Genomic DNA, 23,871 nt, shown 5'->3' with positions numbered 1-23,871 from the left:
ATCATTTCACACTTTCCTCCTCCAACGAAAAGTGCAAAAAAAAACTAACAAAGAGTTTTTTGTATAGTTTTTCTTTCTGCTTTTATTTTATTTGGTTTATTTAACATTTTTTTTAATAAAATAATAAAAAAAAATATAAATTCAACTATAATAGCATTTGCAGCAGCATTGAAACAATACAAAAAAAAATTAGCCAAAGAAAAACAAACAACAAATTACTGTTGTTTACGCTAGGCGCGAAAAGAAATACACGCATAAGCGCGGTCAAAATGTAGAGAAGTACTTCCCCCCGGCCGCAGTGGGCATTCAAATAGCTAAGTGGTCGGATATTCAATGAAAAGCTGTCCGGCTGGTCGTTCGCATGTCCGTCCCAACGTCCATTGGCCAGCAGCAGCATTTGTTTGTCGGCCTGTAGCAGCCGCCGCTCGATCGGTTACACATTTGTGCGTTCCGATTGTGATATGGCTAATGTTGTTGTTTGTTTTTCGTTTTTGTTATTTGTTGTAATGCTTGCTGCTTATCTTGTCAACGCTAAAACAAGAGCGATGGGTTTTGTGTTCATTGCCACTGCTAATGCTACCGCTGTCGCCAATTCTTTGTTGTTGTGTTTAAATTATTAAATGAATATATATCGGAATAAGTTGTGTGAAATTGATGGGCGGTAGGTGGGTATAATAATTTTGGGACCTGCGGAGACCTAAAACTCTGTGGAGGGCTACGACTCTCTAAGATAACTCTGGGTAAATCCAAACGGGGTGCTGACCGACGCATCGTATCGCGACCCCGGCGCAATGTTGCATCATGATTGGTGCCGTCAAAACCCCCTTATATGGGGTCTATACCAATTAGTGGACATATAACAAATATTTTTACAGGGAGAGAACTGACCTATCACCAAATGTAAAGTTTCAGCTTAATTGGTTGGAAATTGTGACAGAAACATTCAAAATAGTGGAACACATATAAACCATTTTCAATACCAACCAGCTTGCATATAATATAAACCGTTGGGCAAAATTAAATAATGTGGACTCTATCGTGATTTCAACAGATGGACGGACATTGACCAAATCGTCTTAAAAGTTTACGCTGCTCAGGAATATATATACTTTTTGGGGTCTCCGACAAAATATTTCGATATGTTGCAAACGGAATGAGAAATGTAATATACCCTCCATTGTAGAGGGTATAAATATGGAGAACGGGTATTGTGAATGTCAGGAATGCGTGACCAGAGTCAGGCAAAAATGTTGGATTCTGAGTCTTAAACAAGTAAAAAAACATTAAGTTCGGCCGGGCCAAACTTTTAATACCCTCCACCTTAGGGTAAAAGAACATTAGAAGAAATGTGGCAAATATGGGGGCTACACCAACATGTGCACCTATAATTACAATGTTTCGACACACGAACTAGGACCCATTATGACCCACAAATACCAACTTTTACACAAATCAGTGAAAAAATGTGGCAAAAACCATTAAAATGCCGAATATCGGGAGGTACCGTCAAATGGGGGCTATACCAAAACGTGGACCTATACATGCAATGTTTCGCCACACGCTCAGGGACCCGTTGTGACCCACAAATACCAATTCAGATAAATCCGTGAAAAAATGTGGCATAAATCATCAAAATACTGGAAATCGGGAGGTACCGTAATATGGGGGCTATACCAAAACGTGGACCTATACGTGCAATGTTTTGCCACACGCTCAGGGACCCGTTATGACTTACAAATACCAATTTTCAGATAAAACCGTGAAGAAATGTGGCATAAATCATCAAAATACCGAATATCGGGAGGTACCGTTATATGAGGACTATACCAGAACGTGGACCGATATTTCTCATTTTCAATATCAACCATCCTAGACACAATACAAATTGTTCTGCCAAATTTTGAAGCTCTACGTCAAATAATGTGAGCGGTATCGTGATTTCAACAGACAGACGGACAGACAGACAGACAGACCGACGGACATGGTTAAATCGACTTAGAATTTTATGCTGATTATGAATATATATACTTTGTGGGGTCTACGACGAATATTTAGGGATGTTACAAACGGAATGACAAAGTTAATATACCCTCCTACCAAGTTGGAGGGTATAAAAACGTCACACATCAACTTTGGTTAAATTCCGGTGAAACGGTTCTGGCAGTTTTTATCAGAATTTCGGGTAGAAAAACGGGGTAAGACTCGATTGTACATACTATACTTTGCAATGTAGATATAATTTGAGTGCGTCTTAAAAAATACCCATTCAAAAAGAAGACCACAGGGTGTTTAAGACCCGGAAAATGGTGGTCACAAAATGTATACCATAATATAGCTTATTCGCTAATCTTTTGTAAGTTGTGTCATATATTTCAATATCTTTTCTGATTTTAGAGACATTAGCATTATAACCCCAACAACCCTAACATTTTGCTGTCTTAGAGCAAAAATAATGTTTTCTAAAAAAGTTTACAGTCTCCATATGTAAACCCCAGAAACCAACTCAGTATCGAATTTCAGATTTTCAGCTCTATCCATTCACTCGATGCAAAATTTTACAATTGGTACGCAAATCCAAAACAAAAGTGATAAATAATGGGTGCCATTTAGTAACATTTAGTTCTTTTCGAACAATTTAGTGCGAATGTGCAAAACCACCACATGATTTTAATATCGGGTACCGAAAGAGATCTTAATATACAATTTTGGGATTCCAGCTCTATCCCTACTCACAAAACCCAACAATTGTACCACTTAGTACTTTTCAACCAATTATAGTGAACATTTCCAGACACACATCCCTATTTTAACAACAGACAGCTATAGTGACGTCTATATCAACTTTCAGGATAGCTCTATTCATTCCTAATACTAAATTCAATACCACCTCTCCATATCCCAATTCCAGATACCAACAGAGACCTCAATATCAAATTTTCATCCATAACCAAATTTAGTATCATTTAAGTTGCATTTCAGATAAGACGCATTTCCAAACCACCGCCAAATCTCGAACACAGATACCGTCTGTAATCTAAGTAACAAATTTCACTCAATACCAAATTGTACCCATTAGTTCTTTTCGTGCACTTATAATTCAATATGAAATGTGAGGATTCCAACCCTATCCCTTCACCCAAAACCAAATTTAGTACCATTAAGTATTTTTCGTACAAACATTGGACACATTTCCAAATCTCAAACCAAGATACCATCAGTCATCTTAATATCAAATTTCGCAATTGTATCTTTATACCTTCGCTCAATATCCAATTTAGTACAACTTAGTACTTTTCGAAAAATTATAGTACACATATCCAAAACCACCTCCATCAAATTTCAGTATTTCAGCTCTATTCTTTACCAAATACAAAATTTAGTACTATTTAGTACATATAGTACGCATATCCTAACCAGCTCCTCCTCTCTACCACAGACACTATCAGTGAGATCCATAGCGCATTCCTGGATTCCAGCTCTATACCTTCACCCAGTACCATTTAGTACATTTCGAAGAACTATAGTACGTATTACCAAGTACACCTCCAAATCTCGACCCCATATACCAACAGTTATGTAGATATCAAAAGTCACAATTTTATCTCTACCTCTTTAATCAATACCAAATTTAGTACCATTCAGTACTTTACTTACAATTATGGTACATATTTCCGAAACCAGCTCCATGTGTCCAGGCTACACATGAAGAACAAACCTAATACCAAGTGACAAATTTCAATCACTATATATTTAACCAATAGCAAATTGTACTAAATTTAGTAATATTTAGTGCATTTTGTGCACTTGCCGAACACATTTCGAAAACCTTCTCTTTATCATAAACCTACCACCCAAAGGGACCACAGCGCAAAATTCTAAAATTCCAGCTCCATCTGTTCTCCCTACATCAAACTGTTCCGAATTTAGTACCATTTAGTACAGTTCGAACACTCTGTACATATTTCCATAACCACCTTCATACATTAAACTCAATTTTCAACCTTGATACGCACACCAAATTTTTAGTTTTTAGCGCTATCCGTTCACATAATACCTAGTGGTATCATTTTAGATGTTTAGTACCATTTTAGAGTTTTTCGTAAGCTTAAGGTTCGAATTTTCAAAAAATCCCTTGGTATATCTATCCTGCACTGCATCAGTGACTCTTATTCCAAATTTCAGAATTCCAGCTCTATTGGTTCACCATAACAAAGCGCATCATACTATCCAATAGAAATCTCAATTTCAGGATTCCAGATCCAATTTGTACCAAATTTAGTACCATTTAGTGCACATAGGTACAAATTTCCATGACAACCTGTATTATACAATCCAATAGAAGTCGTATTTCCATATTTCAGGATTTTAACTCCCTTCTGCCATAATTGCAATTGTACCAAATTTAGTACACATAAGTACGAATTTTCAAAACTTCCTACACATCCCAATCCTACAATGCAATAGCAATCTTATTTCCAAATTTTAGCATTCCCGCCCTATCGGTTCACTTAAATCGAAATTGTACGAAATTTAGAAGCATCTACTACTTTTCGTGCACATAAGTACAAATGTCGTAACCTACCTCCATATCCTAGTCCTACAATCAGCCAGTAATGTTAATTTCAAATTTGAGGATTCCAGCTCCATCCGTTCCTCCAATTTCAAAATGTACAAAATTTAGTACCGTTTAGTATTTTTCGTATACAGGGTTGCCCATATTCGACGGACCTTTGGGTCCTTTGGGCCCATTCCAATCGACGAGGCTTGTCCGCAGGCACCATTCTTTGCGTCAATTGAATTTTGTACGAGGACAAATGCAAATCAATGCGAATAATCCGTTGTAAAGTGGACCGAGCCATGCCCAACTGCTGAGAACGGCGTTTTTGGGATGTTCTTGGCGACCTCTCAACACTGGCTCGTACGGCAGCGATATTCTCGGCCGATCGCCTTGGTCGACTTTTATATGGCCTCTTCGGATTAGAAAGAGCCTTACCTGTCGAAAATTTTTCGTATAAACGCTTAATGGTGTTCTTAGAAGGCGCACTTCTCACATTTTTAATGTTTTAAATGCACGTTGAGTTTTCACAATTGACTTCTTGTAAATTTCAACTATTTCAGAGCGCTCGCATGGCGTGTATTGGTTAATGGTAAAAATCTGCTTGGGCTGACGCCTCAAACGCGGTATGTCATTAAGCGATGTGACATCTCTGTCAAAAGTTATGGCGTTACCAGATGGGTCCGTCGAATATGGGCAACCCTGTACATGAGTACGCATTTAAAAGCTACCTCCTCATATCGATCCTACCCCTCAACGCATTCCGAATTTCAGGTTCAAATGGTATAACTTCTTGTATGGATTTCCATAAACCCAGATTCTAGCTTCAGCCATTACGTATCGGCGTTGATGAATCATTAAGTCAGTCAGTCAGTCAATTAGTCCACTCTTTAGTATTTGCCTTTTGAATAGATTCCAGTTTGTCTTTTGTAAGCCCATAGATTGTTCGCTTCCGCGCCCATTTATATATTTGCATATCCTTCTTCTGGTTGACCCTCTTTTTAAACCATGCTTTTTCCCAACTTAACACACCACCTTGTTAAGATTGCTGCTGCAGGAGGACTGCTTACATGGCTCATTATTATTAATTCTGCAGTTTTATGAGCGTTACGAATGTTGTCATACTTTTGTTGTTGCTGTTATTGTTGATGGTGTTGTTTTTGCGTTGCTGTCTTAATCTGGCAAACCAACGACGTCCACATGATATGAGTTCGCGTTTCTGTTTCTGATCTGGTTGCCAGTTTTTTTTTTAATACCGATATCAAAGTTGTCACTTATTTTAATAAATGAGGGAGAAATAAAAAAACAAACAGCAACACCGAGAGTCGGTTGGTTGGCCGGTCGACTGATTATTGGACAGACTAACCATCGATGGCTTTAGCTTGCATTCACGGACCAACAAGTGGCCGGTTGGCTGGCAGGCGATTTAAGAAAGCTTATGAATGAAACATTTCTTTATCTGCAAAATGCAGATTTTTCCTCTTCTTCTTTGCGCAAGGGTTCTACTTTCATTTTTATAATCAAAAAGACGTAAGTTATGGTTGGCATAATTTTATTTTTCTTTTTAAATAACAATTTATATGGCGATGCGGGTCACATGGTCGCAGAGGCGGTATATTATGTTTTGTTGATATTTTCGCAAAGAGTTTTTGACATAATTTTAATTTTATTGATATTGAATATTAATTTTTTCTCGATAATGGAGTAAAGGTTATGCATTTGCATCACAACTTGGCTCTCTCGGTTTTTTTACTTTATTTCGAGTAGCTTGTTTGAGTGAAGCTGTTCAGTAGTTCATTCATTTGATGTTCATTTAGACTACTGTTCGTTTTCATTTTCTTTTTTTATACCCTCAACCTTGGAAAGGAGGGTATCTTAACTTTGTCATTCCGTTTGTAACATCCCTAAATATTCGTCGTAGACCCCATAATGTATATATATTCATAATCAGCATAAAATTCTAAATCGATTTAACGATGTCCGTCTGTCTGTCTGTCTGTTGAAATCACGATACACCCCACATTATTTGACGTAGAGCGTCAAAATTTAGCAGAGCTATTTGCATTGTGTCTAGGATGGTTGGTATTGAAAATGCGATATATCGGTCCACGTTCTGGTATAGTCCCCATATAACGGTACCTCCCGATATTCGGTATTTTGATGATTTATGCCACATTTTTTTACGGATTTGTCTGGAAATTGGTATTTGTAGGTCATAACGGGTCCCTGAGCGTGTGGCAAAACATTGCATGTATAGGTCCACGTTGTGGTATAGCCCCCATATAAAGGTACCTCCCGATATTCGGTATTTTAGTTTTTTTTTGCCACATTTTTTCACGGATTTGTCTGAAAATTGGTATTTGTTGTTCATAATGGGTTCCAGCTCCGGGGTCGAAACATTGCATGTAAGGGTCCATGTTTTGGTATAGCCCCCATATAACAGTACCTCCCGATATTCGGTATTTTTATGGTTTTTGCCACATTTTTTCACTGATTTGTCTAAAAATTGGTATTTGTGGGTCATAATGGGTCCTAGTTCGTGTAGAGAAACATTGTAATTATAGGTTCACGTTTTGGTATAGCCCCCATATAACGGTACCTCCCGATATTCGGTAATTTGATAATTTTTGCCACATTTTTTGCCACATTGGTATTTGTTGGTCATAATGGGTTCCAGCTTCGGTGGCGAAACATTGCATGCATGGGTCCATGATTTGATATAGCCCCCATATAACGGTACATCCCGATATTCGGTATTTTGATGGTTTTTGCAACATTTTTTCACTGATTTGTCTAAAAATTGGTATTTGTGGGCCCTAATGGGTCCTAGTTTGTGTAGCGAAACATTGTAATTATAGGTCCACGTTTTGGTGTAGCCCCCTATAATGGTATCTCCCGATATTCGGCATTTTAATGGTTTTTGCCACATTTCTTCTAATGTTTTTTTTTTTTTTTTTTTTTGTTAAATGAACATTCTTGTTAGGTGGCGTAGCCAACTGCCAAAATTGCAACCCTGTAGCGAATTTTTCTATTTCCGTTCTTTTAGGTGTAGTTTTCAACCAAAAATTTTCAATATTTCCACAATAATTACAGTTTTATATTTTTTAATAATGTTCAGTGACAATGTTGGTTAAAGATGGTCAAAATCAGCAGATTAAAATATTACTCAACAGAGTTGTGTTCCAGTACTTTTTTAGTAGTAAAACTAGCAGAAGAGAGAACAGTTTGAAATGTCATTCTCATTAAGGTTTACTCAAAAAATAAGGGAACGGAAAATTAGCAGAAATGCGATAAAATGTCAAAATTCAAAATTTCAAAAGTAAACAGCCTAAATCGGACTGGTGAAACCTTACTGAGAAGATCATTTTCTTTATTGAAATGTATCAATACATTTTTCAACCTTGATAGCCCTGCCAATTAAATGTCAAATTTACAATATGCACATTTCTGCTCGGCCAAATTCATGTAGCTAAAACAAGCAGAAATGTGCACCACTCAGCGCCATTTTTTTCTCGAGAGAGCTGCAAGTTTTGCTAGTTTTTGGAGTACGGGAACGCGTTGTAGCAGAATTAGTGCTAATTAGTACTTGTTTGCAGGTTCTGGAACACAACTCAGGTTATAGAGTATCAATCGTTGCATACCCTCAACCAATGCCCGTTTCTTTACATTTTGACTTAAGTTATGATTATTCAAGCTTTTGACCTTTCAGAAAGAGGTTAACAAATATTGTCCATTTCGTATCTGATCTAAGTTTGATATAAGTATTACAAGGTGCCAGATTAGGACTACTTCCTGTACTTTCTAAGAGGACTAATTGTTTATCAAAAGTTTAACCAGAAGGAGTGGACCGAAATATCAAAAGATTTATGATTAGCAGAAATATTGAGATAAACAAAGTTTAATAAAAATCGCTGACTTGTTTCATATGGTATAAGGTTTATAATTCAAAATGTTAGCCCTTTTGTGGGGAAGGTAACAGTAGATATGAACCGATATATTCCATCTTAACATCAGATCTTGTGTCAGTGGAAAATTTGGAATGTGTGTGGCTTAGAATGTTTCGGATGCATATTTCGCATTTTATAAGCGTTTGGATTATTCCACCCATTGTGGTGGAGTTACCAAAAGGTATATTCCATTGTCAAACCGGATATTATTTTAATAAAAATATTGTTATGCGTGAAATTTTCAGGGAATTAGATGCTCAATTCGCATTTTGTAATTATTTTGGTTATCCCAAATTGAGCTGACATCTACCATCTTCAAAGAAAAGAATTGGATGCTCAATTCGCTCAATTCCCTTATGCCGGAGGAACTTGATGGAGTGGGCTGATATTGTCTATTTTCGCACCTGACCTAGAACTGACAAAAATATTGGGATTTGCAAAGCTTGCACAAAATCGAATGATACTTTATATGTCTATGGGGTAAATTATTTTCTTTAAAAATGTTGACCTTTTTGCCCATTTCCGAACTCGATCTAAGTTTGAAAATGGACCAAATCGCATACTCCCTTCGAGATTATCGTGGGCACCAGCCAGGGGGTTAAACATTTGGACGGATATTGCCTATTTTCGAACTTGATCTAACTTTGGTAATAATTTTACCCAGTTCCAAGTTTGGAGAAAATCGGATACTCTCTTTGAGAGTTACCATGCAGAGCAGAAAAACGGCATGGCTAGATGGACTCCAAATGTCCACATACATACTGGCCGTATCAAATTAAAGTTATAAAAAAATCCCGGAAAAACGGATTCTAATCGAAAAAAAAAAATTACACATTACGTTGGGCGCCATTAAATTAATTTATTTTATTTTACTTTCCAATTGATATCATATATTTTTAGTTCTCTCATCGCATATCTGCCGATCGAAAGAAAAATGAACACACTAAGTTGGGCGCCATTTACACCATTTAAATTTTTGTACATTTAAACTATTATAAAAATTTAATTAATTTCTTAATAGCTGCAGGTTTGGTTTTTATCTCCTTTCCAACAGAAACTTTGCAGCCTTTTAAAAAAATGGAGATCTCTAATTTAAACCTTTTGATTCAAATTTCGACAATTTTGCTTAAAATAAAGACTTCGAAATTTTTGCCAGAGGCCCGGTGAAGTATTATCAGCGTAATTTTATATGTCGAATTACTATAACTAAAAATAGAATATATTGATCCATCGTTTTGGTATAGAACCCACCTTACTTTCGTTATTTCGGGGCGTACTACCTGCCCCATTTGCACCAACTTATATATTATTTATAATTTCGACTTTCTCTTGTTAGATATACTTCCCACAAAAATATCCTTTTTTGTATAGCTCCCACAAAAGATGGGATGTTTCGGCGCACTGCTTCTCCCCAAAAAAAGGGTTACAAAATTTTAATATCCAATAAGCTTACAAACACGAAATTAACTCCGATTCCATTCAAATATAGAACATTCCAATATTTCCATCAAAACAACAACTGCCATAAATAAAATAGAGAGAGGACCACACATGGTACCTCCCCTACAACGGGTCAACATTTTTAATAATTATATCTCTCATAAAATGTGAAAAAAGCATCCGACTCTTTCAAAATTTCACACATACCAATATTTCTATTAACACTCTATAGCATATCTGATGTCAAGATTTGATATATCGATCTACTCCTTCTGATACCTCACTCACAGAGGAATCAAGTTTTTAATAACAAAACCCCCTCAAAATGCGAAATAACCCTCGGATTCTTTTCACACATCTCAATATTTATACTAACACAAGATATGGTGTAAGGATGATACCCCTTGGGGTACCTCCCCCACAAACGATAACAATTTTATATACTTAGATCTCTCATAACTTGCGAAAGAAGTCAGAAGTCATCTTAATACTTCCCTCAACTGGACTGAAATGAATGCATTTTTCTGCCCATTCACGCTGATACCTCCTCCCCCACAAAAACTTAATAGCTTAATTATTCTCATAAAATTGAAAAGAAATGTTCGATTTTCTTTTTTTCAGTATTAGATGAAGTGGAATACTTCGATCTACGCACATTTCAATATTGTTTAAAAATTATCACATATCAAGTGATATAGTCCAAATATGACACGTTGTAATATCTATATCAGACATATTTCAGAGAGGAGTTGGACAATATTAGCCAACTCCTTCGGAACATTCCCCATAAAGGCTCAACTTGATGAATAATAAATACGGATGCAAAAATGTGTTTAAATAAACGGATAAAAGCCCTACTGATAACTTTTTAACTTGTTTCCATATATTTTATGGGTTTGCCATTTTTCGATAGTATTTCGTCAAAAAATCTAATTAGAAAGTGTGTTTCCTAGTTATTTCCTCGATTCTAATTAGAATTTAGTATGTTCTCTACGTGTAAACAACATCTTAGTTATTCATTAGCCTCCACATAATTTATATCTAACCAAATTTGATTGCACAATGTTAACAAATAAGCCCCAGTCTAAAAAAAAAGAATCACGCAAACAGAGATCACTTACTATAGCAGCAACAGCGGCAGCAGCAATCACACAAGACTGTTAAACAGCGAACTCTGTTAAATAACAGACTTCTCGAAGTATTCCCCCAACTGGTAACAACTCATAACAAAAATATTTAAAATATTTCTGTTAAACGGTGGCCTGCACAATACTGTTAGACGTGACGGTGTCTGTGATGTTATTTGGCGGGCTGTGGGCGCTCTCTTTCTCTATCTGGCTGTCTCACTTGTGGTTTCTCTTGCTAGTACTCTCTTATTGTGGTAGCCCATTACTCATAGGCGAGAGCATAATAATAATAATAAATGCGATACACACAACAGAAGTCCAAGTCGAATATTCTACATTCCAATATAAATGCCAGGCATACCCATACCATAACAAAGCAAAAAGAAAAAATGTATAAACAAGAAATCGAAAAAAAACATTAAAAGCAGCAAATAATGCAAACAAAGCAACTGTAGAATGAGAAATTTTGAAAAAAATAAATTGTGGAGATGATCATATTTTGTGTGTGTGTGTGTGTTTGTTTGGGAGCAATTCTACACTTTTGGGGAGAGTCATATTCATAATATTCAGCAGCAGCAACAACAACAAGTGTAACAAACAATAGAAAAAACTTGTTAAACCGCCTCATTTAACACCTGCTTTGGCTCTTGTTGTTTGTGTTGTTATGTTGCTAGCTGTTGGGTATTTTAGATGTTTGGGGAATCAATGATGTCAACTCAATGAATATCCCATTAGTTGTGGTGATTTATATATTCATCGACTTGGAATATATGGTAATGTGTCATTCTAGTAACCAGAATAAATGTCGAAGAACAACAAGCCATTCCAGCAATAACTCCATTCGCACCTTTAAAATTCTGATCATATACTACAGAAGTCTTACGGGTTTTCAGATTATAATTGAATGAATTGGAACGTTTGTTATAAAAAGTAAACCACTTCTTCAACCGTCAGATTTTGTTCTCACATCAACGATTGTTGTTGTAAAAGTTACAACAATCGGGTTGCCATAATGACCAACTACACCTTTACACTAATCGAGTTTTAAGCCATTTATTCGGACCTCGTAGGATTTAAATTCGAACAGACTTCGGAGATAATAAGGAGTTCAATATTTGATGTTTAATTCGATACGCTCAAATTCTGATTATTTTTTTTTTTTGCTGAGTGCCGATTCCCGAACAAATGCTCGGGAATTCTGCGAGTAATATTCGTTCATAGTCCTGTGTAGATAGGCTTGAAGTTGCAGGTTGGTATTGTACCGAGGGCATTTTATTATAAGACCATCTCTTTCTCATTCAGATGGTCGACAATTGTCGTGAGGAGACACCCTGTTGCAGTTCTCAGAGCGACAATCTGGCATGTCTAAATAATTGCCATTGGGTTGCTAAATTCTTCGCCGACTACACTGAAGCCTTATATCACAGAGTAACCTTTCGATTTATAAGAGGACAAAGTCTCCTTTTTCAATTCATCACAGAGAGCTAGGCTTGCACGGACGACTTGAACATGCTGTTGAATGTGACCCCCTGTTTTAATATATGGGGTTTACATTTCTTGTTCGGAATTCGCCATATGACTGGCGTTCACAAATATGGTATATTATCCAAAGTTTCAAACCTGTGCGAAGGGTAGTATTTCTAACGTCCTCGAATTGCGTGGCGTGATTGACTGTATTAAAGACCTTTGGTTTGGTCAATACTACTGTTCTATGAAACGGCCTGTTCTGGTAGAGTCCTGTTACAAATATGTGGATATGGTGTGTAAAGCTCTTGTGTTGTTGATGGAAACCAAGCTGATGATCAGGAGCTGGATAGCTTTTCTCCAAATCTGGAGAGTAGCTAAGTCTCAAGAGTATTTACTACAGGTGAAAAAACATAAATCGGTATGTATTCCTAGTCTTTGCAGGCATTTTTGCCTTGCTTCAATAGCGGAACTATTCAGTCGATATTCCAGGTTTCGGAAACGATGTGGATGGCTAACGGCAGGTTGAGGATTTTAGTGATTTACTCGACTCCCGGACCCAACACTTTAGATTTCTTAGGGCTACAGCTGACGTTTGAGACATCGCTAAACGGCGGGGTAGTACTATTCATTTCGCGCTATCACTCTCGGGGTGCTCGGCAAATAAGCGGCCAAAATAACCGGCGCACCTCTTCGGATCAGTCACCGTCAGCGCTCGTCCTTTTTCCCTGGGTTCGAGAGTAATTTAACCGTTACCACAGTTTTCCTAATGTTGCAACACTTCAGATGGCTGTCTCTTTTAGCGAAGGTCCTCTGCAGGTGCTCATCACACTCATTTGCAAATTCCGCTAACTCTGCTGGGAAATTTAGTCTTATTTCCTGGACTCGAGCTACATAGCTTCTGATGTTAGTGTAGCAGAAAGGATTTCTCACATATGTCCTTTCTGCCCTAACATTAAAAGGGTATGAATTTATTTGAGGTTGTAGGTTGAGAGAGAATTGGGAATAATGAACTGTGAGTTTTTTAGATAATAAAAATTAGCGGCTGTCTTTCTGTTATATTTTGAGATGGGGAGGCTGACGAAATGGGAGATTAGCATACCAATGAATTATCTGACTAAATTCATTTTAATTTTATATAGGGGGGCTTTATGCAATTGTAAGGCCTATTTAAACAATTTTTTGTGAGAGTCAAAAGTAACTATTAAGAACTCCACATATGGGATTCCAAAAAAAAAAAACATCCATTGAAAATTTTGACTAAAATGATTTAAAATACCAAACAAAGAGAGCAACCGTTATATTCTGGCTATACGATATCGTGGATTTTTATAGACCAGTCTTTTTCAGAGACTGAAGTACCTGAAATTACTTCATGTTCAGGATTTGAGACAATTACACTGAAAAATATGGCTACAATCTCTAAAATTTTGAATAACTGGCGGTACCGTTATATGGGTGTTATAGGTAATAATGCACCTATTTACTCAATTTTTAGTCAGATGCTTAAAATGGGCCTAGAATCATAATTTCAATGAGTTAAAAACGGAATGACAAAATTAATATGCCCTACATACTATGTATGTTGAAGAGTTAAACACACTGGGTTAACCGACAAGATTTATTAAATCCAATGGGTTCACCATCAGTACTGTAAACTTATATTTATTCTCACTTTCCTTATAGTAAACTTTTTGTAAAAGTTTTTTAAGCTCAACACAGTCTCCTCGTGTGTATTTTATTTCATGTTTTTATTTCCCGCGTTTTTTGTCCACTGCAATGTTAGCCACATTGATTGGGGACAGAGATGCCAAATTAGTGCTTTTCGCGCTATTATGGTGCTTTTTAGACCCCCCAAAACGCCAAAATAGTGGGCCTAGCGCGAAACGAAAAAGCACTGTATGTACGCTTTTTATCTTTTCTATTGGTGCTTTTAGCGGGTTTTAGATTTTAAAATGTGGCAATGTTTATACATTCGAATATTTTGATAGTATGGCAAGTTCTTTATTGCAAATTCGTCTTTCACTCCTGTCATTGAAGTTCTTTTGTTTACATGTAACTCTTTTTTAATAAACCATAATAAAACGAAGCATTTTGTGTATTATAAACCATTTGAAGGAAAAGTAAAATGAACGAGAGAAAAAAAAACGCCGATGTCATTTCTAATATGGAACTTAGTATTGATAATATATAGATCTGGATAGAAGTAAATGCGTTCAAAGATTCCATAGGACAAAATCCCTTTCAAGATTTATCAGAATTCGTTATAAGACTGTAAAGCTTCCCATACTCAAATGCAGAAGTAGAAAGAGCATTCAGTGCTATGAATTTATATAAATCGAAAATCAGAAACAGATTATCCTTAAATTCTGTAAATTCTATTTTACATATTAAATATGGCCTTCGTCGAGGGAATACATGCTGGAACTAATACGACCTGCCGTCAAATGTCTGTAAAAAAATTCTACACAGGGAGTTTACAAAAAGTAAAACTATTTTTTACAAACTGTCTTATGGCAAAATGAAGAAACTGATGCAGACATTTCAACTACATTTGAAGCTTTGGGTTTTATAGGGGAACATAATTGTTTGTAAAAATGCATATGTATGTAAATTATAACCACATGTAAATTGTTCCAAATATATCATATTTTTTAAAAATATGTATGACTAATATACAAAAATGTTTACATGAGATACGATCTAAATTTTGAATAAAACAGTATTTAGTTTAAAAGGAGTGCTTTATTGACAATTTTGGCATTTTGTTTAGAAAAAAATACAAAGCCCTTTTTACGCTTTTTTAAGAAAAGTTTTTACGCTATTTACGCTTTTCTTGTTTTTAATTACGCTTCTAGCTCAAAAAATGTTGGCAACACTGATTGGGGATAGATTTGTCGATGAAAAGAGCCAAGTAGTTGTTTGGAGACTTGTTGGGCCAATGAGAGAGAGAGAGAGAGCACGAAAAGAGCATATTTTTAATAATGGGATTTTCCTATTCACTGTTTATACAAAGCAACACACACAACTTCTGGTATACATACAAAATGCGGAGGCACAGTACTCCCTCTCTCGCTCTCGCTCTCTCTGTCGCTGTGTTGTTTTGGTACTGCTATATTCTCCCCCCGCCAGACAGTGACTGGTATTGTTTTGTGAATGGGGAGCTTTGTTACTGCTGTTGCTTTTGTTGTGCGCTAATGGTTGTGTTGTTGTTGTTGCTGGGCTGAGTATTATAGTGGGGACCAGCAGCAAATCTAGTCTGCTGTACATTCATATCGTTTAGTCTTTAACATTCTCTTGATTCTGCGCGATCGTGTGACGCCGTTTCTTTGTGGATTGTTTTTGTCTTATTTTTCTTGGCTTTTGCAGTTCTTATACGATTTTACTTGGATATCTTGTTGGAGATTGTGAAAGAAACAAGAAAACAAAAATATGAAAGATTGTTGTGGTTGATTTTGAGCCAAGTTAAGAAGAAAAAGATTTAAAAGTGAATATTAAAATCGGTTTATAGGCTGGCTGGCTAGCCTGCCAACACAAAACAAAATCCAAATTGAAATAAATAAATTTGTGGAGCAATAAAAGTGAAAAAAGTGGCCATAAATGTTTATGAAATCATTTTCCAAGAAATAGAAAAACGTAACCGCTCTTTCTTGTTCTTATTCGCTACTATTGATCGATCGATACTGGTTCGGTTTATAGGTTTTTTCTTGTTTCGCTGGGCGACTCTCCCTAGCAAAAAACAACAACAAAAAAGGGGAGAAATAACAAACAAACCAAAATAAAAAAAGCAAAGTGAAGTGTGTGTAAAAAAAAAGAAAAGTTGCGCGAAAAATACAGTGAATGTGCGAGCGAGCATAGAAAGAAGAAGGAAATCGTCAAAGAAAAACACACAGAAAATAGAAAAGTCTGCAAGCCAAGAAGCAGCATTGGGTCGGCCGTCCCCCCTTTCGTGTGTGTGTGTGTGTGTGTTAGTGTGCGAGTGCGATAGTTCAAATGGAAGTGTTGCTGATCATTAACCTTTTAGTGCTCAATCTCCGTAGCCATCACTCCGTAGCTAGAAGAAACATCTGTTCATTCGGTTCGGTTCTTAATGAGCAGCAATAGTCAGTTAGTTGTTGCCCGACCCATTTGCCAAAGTTGAAAGCAAGAAAGAAAAGAATAAAAAAGAAAGGCGTAGGCAAGTCATTAATAATGAAATTGTGAAATAAAACGCAAAGCAAAAGAAAAGAAAGAAAATTGCAAAAGTTGCCATAACAAAAAATAATTCATAAATCAAGTAGCCACTCACTCTCTCTCTCTCCCCCCATGTTAGAAGTTTGGGGCTGTTACTTGCAAGTGCCAAATTAGAAAATTAAGTGATCTCAGTGAAAAACAAAATTGCACCAAACTCCAATCTATTCTATAAAGCTAAAGAAACCCATAAAACGCGCCTATTTTTATCGAGATTTCATCATCGCTATTAACGCTTGGAGAATACACCGCGCGATCCATGTATCTACAAGTAAACCATTTGGTCTGATCATTATCAGTAGCACAGCAAGCAGGCGAACGTCATTAGCTGTTCGGCCTCCCCTCCACGCTTACCCCTTTCATTATAACAGCAAAAAAACAAAAACGCTTTGAGGTCTGGTCCGACAGCCACTTCATTTATAGCAGCAACAACATACAGCAGCCGCCGCAGCAGCAGCATTTCTTGTGTATTCTTAGAAATTTAACAAACAAACACACATATCTACATACAATACATATTCAATATCTAAATATACCTACCTACCGACAGATCGACCGACCATCATCATCATCACAGCCAATGGTTAACATAGAATACAAGCCAAAGCAAAAACCGTCCGAACGCCGCCACCGCCGTCGCCTGATATTAAAACAAAAATAACAAGAAGAAGAGAGGCGCAGGAAAAATACACACAACACAAAACGAAGAGATCGTCGTTTTTGTCGCCATCATCAGCGCAAATCGTCGTTGTCGTCGTCATCGTCATCTTCGCGCGTTGTCGTTTGTCGTAATATCGAAGTAGCTTAGCAGAAAATCAACAAACATAAAGAAAACCTAAATTTATCTACGGCAAACTTCTTGCCATTTTTACTCGCGTGCTGCCTGCCCGCCCCCTGCCGCCTATGCTATTCGTCTAATTTGGTTCTTGGATTTATACGCGCCATTAAATTTAGTTCATTTGAGTAGAGTGTTTTCCTTCCTCGATATTGTCAAGTTTTGAATTTGTTCTTGTTGTTGTTTCAATAATCAAAATCACGCATGAAAAACATTACCAGCTCAGGCACTTGCGGCAGCGGTCTGCTGCAATTGCAGAATAATTTGGTCGTTAGCCATCAATTGGAAAACGGTGATGATACAAAACAAAAAGGTAAGCTGGGGACGATGAATTAATTATTTTTTGTTTTTGATATTAAGAAAGCGAAACATATGTTTTTTATGTGAAAACGAAGGACTTAATTCAGCTCCACTTACAATGATACTCGACTTTTTTAAGCGACTTACACACACACGATTCAAATGCGAAACTTAATATATCGTTATATCGGGGCTATACAAAGACCTGGTGGTGCCTAACCTGGTAGTGGGTATTAGGAACTTCAAATACGAAATTTCAAACAATTTCGTTGAATATTGTACCTAAAATCATGAAAATACCGAATATTGCAAGGTACCGTTATATGGAGGCTATACAAAGACGTGGGCCAGCATACGCTATTTTTGTCATAGGCTGTAGCACCCATTAGGAATTCTAAATACAAAAATTGAAACAATTCCGGTTAATAACGTCCCTAAAATCATCAAAATACCGAATATCGGGGGTAGCGTCGTATGTGGGCTATACGATATCATGGACGTATATAAATAATACTCTTCCAGAAGTAGAAAGAACTTCTAGTATGGATTTTTAGACAATTCCATTAAAAAATGTAGTTAAAATCATTAAAATACCGAATATCTGGGGGTACCGTTATATGGGGGATATTCGACATCGTGAATCTATATAGACAATACTCTTCCAGGGGGTAAAGTACTCAGAAGGAACTACTTTTGTGGATTTTTTGACAATTTCATTGAAAAATTTGGATACAATGATCAAAATACCGAAACTATCGATATCATGGACTAATATAGCCCATCTTCGAACTTGACCTATCTGCAGACAAAAAACTGATCTGTGCAAAATTTTAGCTTCATACCTTTTTTCATTTTTGAGCTGGTACCTGGTACCACATACCATTGTTGTAGAGTGCATATTACAAATATGAGTGCATATTACAAATTGGATGAAACATATACAGGGTTGCCCATATTCGACGGACCTTTGGGCCCATTCCAATCGACGAGGCTTGTCCGCAGGCAATATTGAATTTTGTACGGGAACAAATGCAAATCAATGCGAATAATCCGTTGTAAAGTGGACCGAGCCATGCCCAACTGCTGAAAACGGCGTTTTTCGGATGTTTTTGGGGACCTCTCAACACTGGCTCGTACGGCAGCTATATTCTCGGCCGATCGCCTTGGTCGACTTTTATATGGCCTCTTCGGATTAGAAAGAGCCTTACCAGTCGAAAATTTTTCGTATAAACGCTTAATGGTGTTCTTAGAAGGCGCACTTCTCACATTTTTTAATTTTTTCACAATTGACTTCTTGTAAATTTCAACTATTTCAGAGCGCTCGCGTGGCGTGTATTGGTTCATGGTAAAAATCTGCTTGGACTAACGCTTCAAACGCGGTATGTCATTAAGCGATGTGACATCTCTGTCAAAAGTTATGGCGTTGCCAGATGGGTCCGTCGAATATGGACAACCCTTTATATGGTAACTATTGCCATATCTTAATCGATTTCCAGCAAATTTGAAGTACTTACTTCTAAGCTAAATTCGGTTATATGTTGCAAAAATCACTTTATTTGAGCTGATATTAACCATCTGTTGCACAAAACCTGAAATCGGATATATATGAGAGAGATACATCCAAATAGAAACGGATCGTGATAAAATTTGGCAGATGTCTTTCTGAGCTGTATTTGATATCTTTTCGCGTATTCCGTTGTTATGGAGTTCATATAATTGCTGTGAGGCACCAAAATATCAAATCGGATGATATTAGCCGATTTTCACTAAATTTAACGGAATTACTTCCAAGATCAATTTTGGATTGCATTCTTCAAATTTCATCGTATATGGACTAATACTATACATTTTGTACTCAATAAAAGACAAATATGACGAAAATATATTTATAAGAGCTATATCCAAATCTGATCCGATTATCTCCAATTTCAATAGTTTATCCTTGGGTCAAACAAAAATAAAATTCTATCGAAACCGGATTATAAAATGTTGTTCACAAAAATGCATGGAGAGACGAACGGGTGGACGGATGCATAAATCGACTCAGAATGTGATTATATGTAGACTATCCAAAGGAACTAGGGGTTTATCTCTCTTCCTTCTCCATGTTACAAACAAATGCACAAAGGCATATTACCCTGTACCATGGTATAAATATGATTTTCCAAAAAATAGGTATACAACGCAATACAGTCCAGTATAAATTTTATGAAAATACTATAACATATGGTTTGGTTACTTTTCTGCGAGAAAGCGGTGGGTTTGTCTCTTTTGCAAGAAAACTAAGAAGTAAAAGAAGCACATCTCTGCTTACATCTTTGTAAACAGAGTAAAACCAAGGGTATACTTTTACCCTATTACAAGAGAGTATTTCTTTCTTGGGGGACGAACAGTGTACCCAGTTATTTCTCTACTGAACCGATATGGACAGTTATGGATCTACTGAACCGATATGAACAATATAGGTTTCCTCTAAATATATAAAAGAGCAGTAAATGACTGAGAATCAACGCCCAGGCCCAGGCGAATCGGCTAAAGATAGAATGTTAAAATTTTCCACTAGGATCAGTCTGGTGTGTAGGAGTGTGATAAGGCTAAAAGAACTAAAATGTGTTATAAATTGAATGTTTTGTATTAGAAATTATAGTATATTCTGAAATTTGGAATGAGAGTGAGTGATGGAATATAGATGGAGATAGATGTACCAAAGGGTGTTTGGAATAATTTGGCTTTGGGTGAGCGGATGAAGATCAAATTTTGTATTGCGATTCTTGTTGATGGTAGGTTTGTTATAAAGTGGTGGTCTTAGAAATGTGTAGAATGGTGCTATATTAGATGAAGGCATAGATATACAATTTTGAAATTTGATATTAAGATTACTGATTGTATCTGCGTCTTAGATGTGGCGTTGGTCTGGAAATTCGTCCTATATTTGTACGAAATGTAATGAGTGGTACTAAATTAGGGTATTGGATGAATGGAAAGATCTGGAATACCGAAATCTGATATTGTGGTCCCTTTTGGTATTTGGGATTGATATATGAAGGTGGTTTTGTACGAAATGTACTAAATAGCACTAAATTTGATATTGGGTGAAGGAATAGAGCTAACATCTTGAAATTTTATATGGATGTCACTGTTGGTGTTAGTAGTTGAGAGATGAAGATAGTTTTGGAAATGCGTACTGTAATTGTACTAAATGGCACTAAATTTGGTAAAAGAATTATTAAAGAGCTGAAATCTTGAAATGACATTGATATTTAGGTCTCTGTTGGTATCTGGAATTAAGATATGGATGTGGTTTCGGAATTGTACGAAAAGTACTAAGTAGTACTATATTGGGTATTGTTGAAATTTGATATGCATGTCACTGTTGGTGTCTGTAGTAGGGAGAAGGTGGTTGTTTTAGAAATTCATACTATGAACGTACGAAAAATGCCACAAAATGTGCCGTTGGTTGTTGGGATAAGGATGGAATTCTGAAATTTAATTCCAAAGTCTCTGTTTGTGCATAGGGTGAGAAGAGGAAGTGGTTTTGAATATGCGTAGTATAACTGCGCGAAAAGTATGATAAAAAAGTTGATATCGTAGCTACTGTTGGTATATAGTTTTGAGAGAATCAGATGAATTTGGGAATGCGTACTATGATTGCTCGAAAAGTACTAAATGATACTAAATTTGCCGTTGAATGAATGGAGCGAATCTAAAATATTAAGGCGGACTTTTCGCAAAAAAACAATGGTCGATCTTCATTTTTCAAACCAAATTCGAAGTCGATTTTAGAGTTTTTAACATGCGGTAAGATCAATTGCTTCACATTTTCTTCGGTATTATTAAAAAAAATTGAAAATTAAAAAATGTTGATCGTGGTGTTCTACATGGTGGTCCAGAAATATCGGAGTGGTGTGAATTTCTTATAACTTTTTCTTAAGACATTTTTTTAACTGTTGGTTTTTTAAATACTGTAAATTTATGTGGTATAGTTTCAGATAAGTTATTAAAATTTATATCCCGCAAATAGTGGCAATTTTCTGCTTCGCACAAATGTGCTCTTTTCAACAGCATTATTCATGATATGTTGTTAATTTCGTTTTGATTATTCGTTTCTGATTTCACAGTAGCCCTAGGCTTATTACCATAATTGTCCGGATCAGTTAAATCCGGGGAACTAGGAGGCCAATTAAAATTGCTTCTACACGAAATTATTCTTTCACCAAAGATGTCGCGTAAATGAGCCATTGTACCCTCTCAGTGTGTTCTGCGGCTCCATCCTGTTGGAACCATATTTGGGGTTATCGATCATTTGATAAAAATGGTGGCACCTCGTTCATATTCAAAAAAAAAAAAAAAAAAAAAAAAAAATATATATATATATATATATATATATATATATATATATATATATATATATATATATATATATATATATATATATATATATATATATATATATATATATATATATATATATATATATATATATATATATATATATATATATATATATATATATATATATATATATATATATATATATATAATATATATATATATATAATTTATGGACCAATGATCCTCTCTGAGGAACCACCTCTGTACACTTAACTGGGTGTAATTGTCGCTGATGAAGCATTCTCGGGCTTCCCATTGTCCATATCCTGCAGTTTGGCTTGTTATCGAACCCCTGTGGGCTTCGTCACTCATAATTAAATAAAATTTGAATTCCCTTGTGTTTTCTTCTGGAAATAAATTGCATAGTCGGACAAGTTGAATTTTATATGGAAACATTCTTAGGTTATGCAAAATTCGCTGCAACAACTCTCTTGAGAGGCCAAGTTGTGTCGAACGTCTCCTGGTAAACGTTTCTGGATCCTCACGGATACAGGGTACTCCATATTCGACGGACCCATCTGGCAACGCCATAACTTTTGACAGAGATGTCACATCGCTTAATGACATACCGCGTTTGAAGCTTCAGCCCAAGCAGATTTTTACCATTAACCAATACACGCCACGCGAGAGCTCTGAAATAGTTGAAATTTACAAGAAGTCAATTGTGAAAACTCAACGTGCATTTAAAACATTAAAAATGTGAAGCGTTTATACGAAAAATGTTCGACTGGTAAGGCTCTTTCTAATCCGAAGAGGCCATATAAAAGTCGACCGAGGCGATCGGCCGAGAATATCGCTGCCGTACGAGCCAGTGTTGAGAGGTCCCCAAAAACATCCCAAAAACGCCGTTCTCAGCTGTTGGGCATGGCTCGGTCCACTTTATAACGGATTATTCGCATTGATTTGCATTTGTTCCCGTACAAAATTCAATTGACGCAAAGAATGTTGCCTGCGGACAAGTCTCGTCGATTGGATAGGGCCCAAAGAGTCATGGGTCCGTCGAATATGGGCGACCATGTACTCTCCAGCAAACGTGTGGACAGTTCGTAGTCTGCCGGAGTCTGAAAGAGTCTGAAAATCACACAATTGAATCCAATCGACACGCCTGAGAAGAGAGTTAGGGGCAGGGAAGAATTCTAGCATTTAGGATGACAATTGCATTATATTTAGCTGTAAAATGGACCACAACAGTTAACAGCACGACACAGTGCGTAAATATTGGGCAAATATCCCTGGTCAAAATGCTGAGGGTAATATCTGGGCAGTGCTCCGTGACATAATTTCGAAAGTGAAATCTTCCAAAAAGAATTTGAACATGAGGAGGCTTCTAACATATTGAAGTGTTGTTGGGTATCACATGGTCTGCCCCGCACGACTATAGCCTTTGCTTACTTGTTTTGTTATGACTCCATTAACTGAATCAAAAATATATTTGGAAGAATGGTTTGAAATCGTTATCGATAAGTAAGACTCTGCAAGTGAATAAAGTTTGATGGTCACTTCAACAAAATTTAAGAAGTAAAAAAGCTGTAAGTTCGGCCGGGCCGAACTTTTAATACCCTCCACCATTTGGTACAAATT

The 23,871-nt window shown here is 36.5% G+C and overlaps 1 protein-coding gene across 5 annotated transcripts in view; it reads left to right on the top strand.

The window, feature by feature from the left end:
* The window catches only part of LOC101901791 (protein scalloped), a 415,109-nt gene that overhangs the window by 229,184 nt on the left and 162,054 nt on the right, over positions 1-23,871 (top strand). The window contains exon 1 of one of the 5 annotated variants that reach the window (XM_005180247.4): positions 15,481-17,911. The exons of 1 other annotated variant lie outside the window; for it this stretch is intronic. In XM_005180247.4, coding sequence (XP_005180304.2) covers positions 17,803-17,911 — 109 coding nt within the window. In that variant the 5' untranslated portion in view covers positions 15,481-17,802. Of the gene's footprint in view, positions 1-15,480; positions 17,912-23,871 lie in introns of those variants that run through there. 3 more of the 5 variants (XM_005180246.4, XM_005180249.4, XM_005180248.4) reach the window with 3 other exon arrangements.

The sequence above is a fragment of the Musca domestica genome, unplaced genomic scaffold (assembly GCF_030504385.1).
Source record: "Musca domestica strain aabys unplaced genomic scaffold, Musca_domestica.polishedcontigs.V.1.1 44, whole genome shotgun sequence".
Lineage (NCBI taxonomy): Eukaryota > Metazoa > Arthropoda > Insecta > Diptera > Muscidae > Musca > Musca domestica.
The sequence above is the reverse complement of the archived record's forward strand: the minus strand, read 5'-3'. Positions and strand labels throughout refer to the sequence as shown.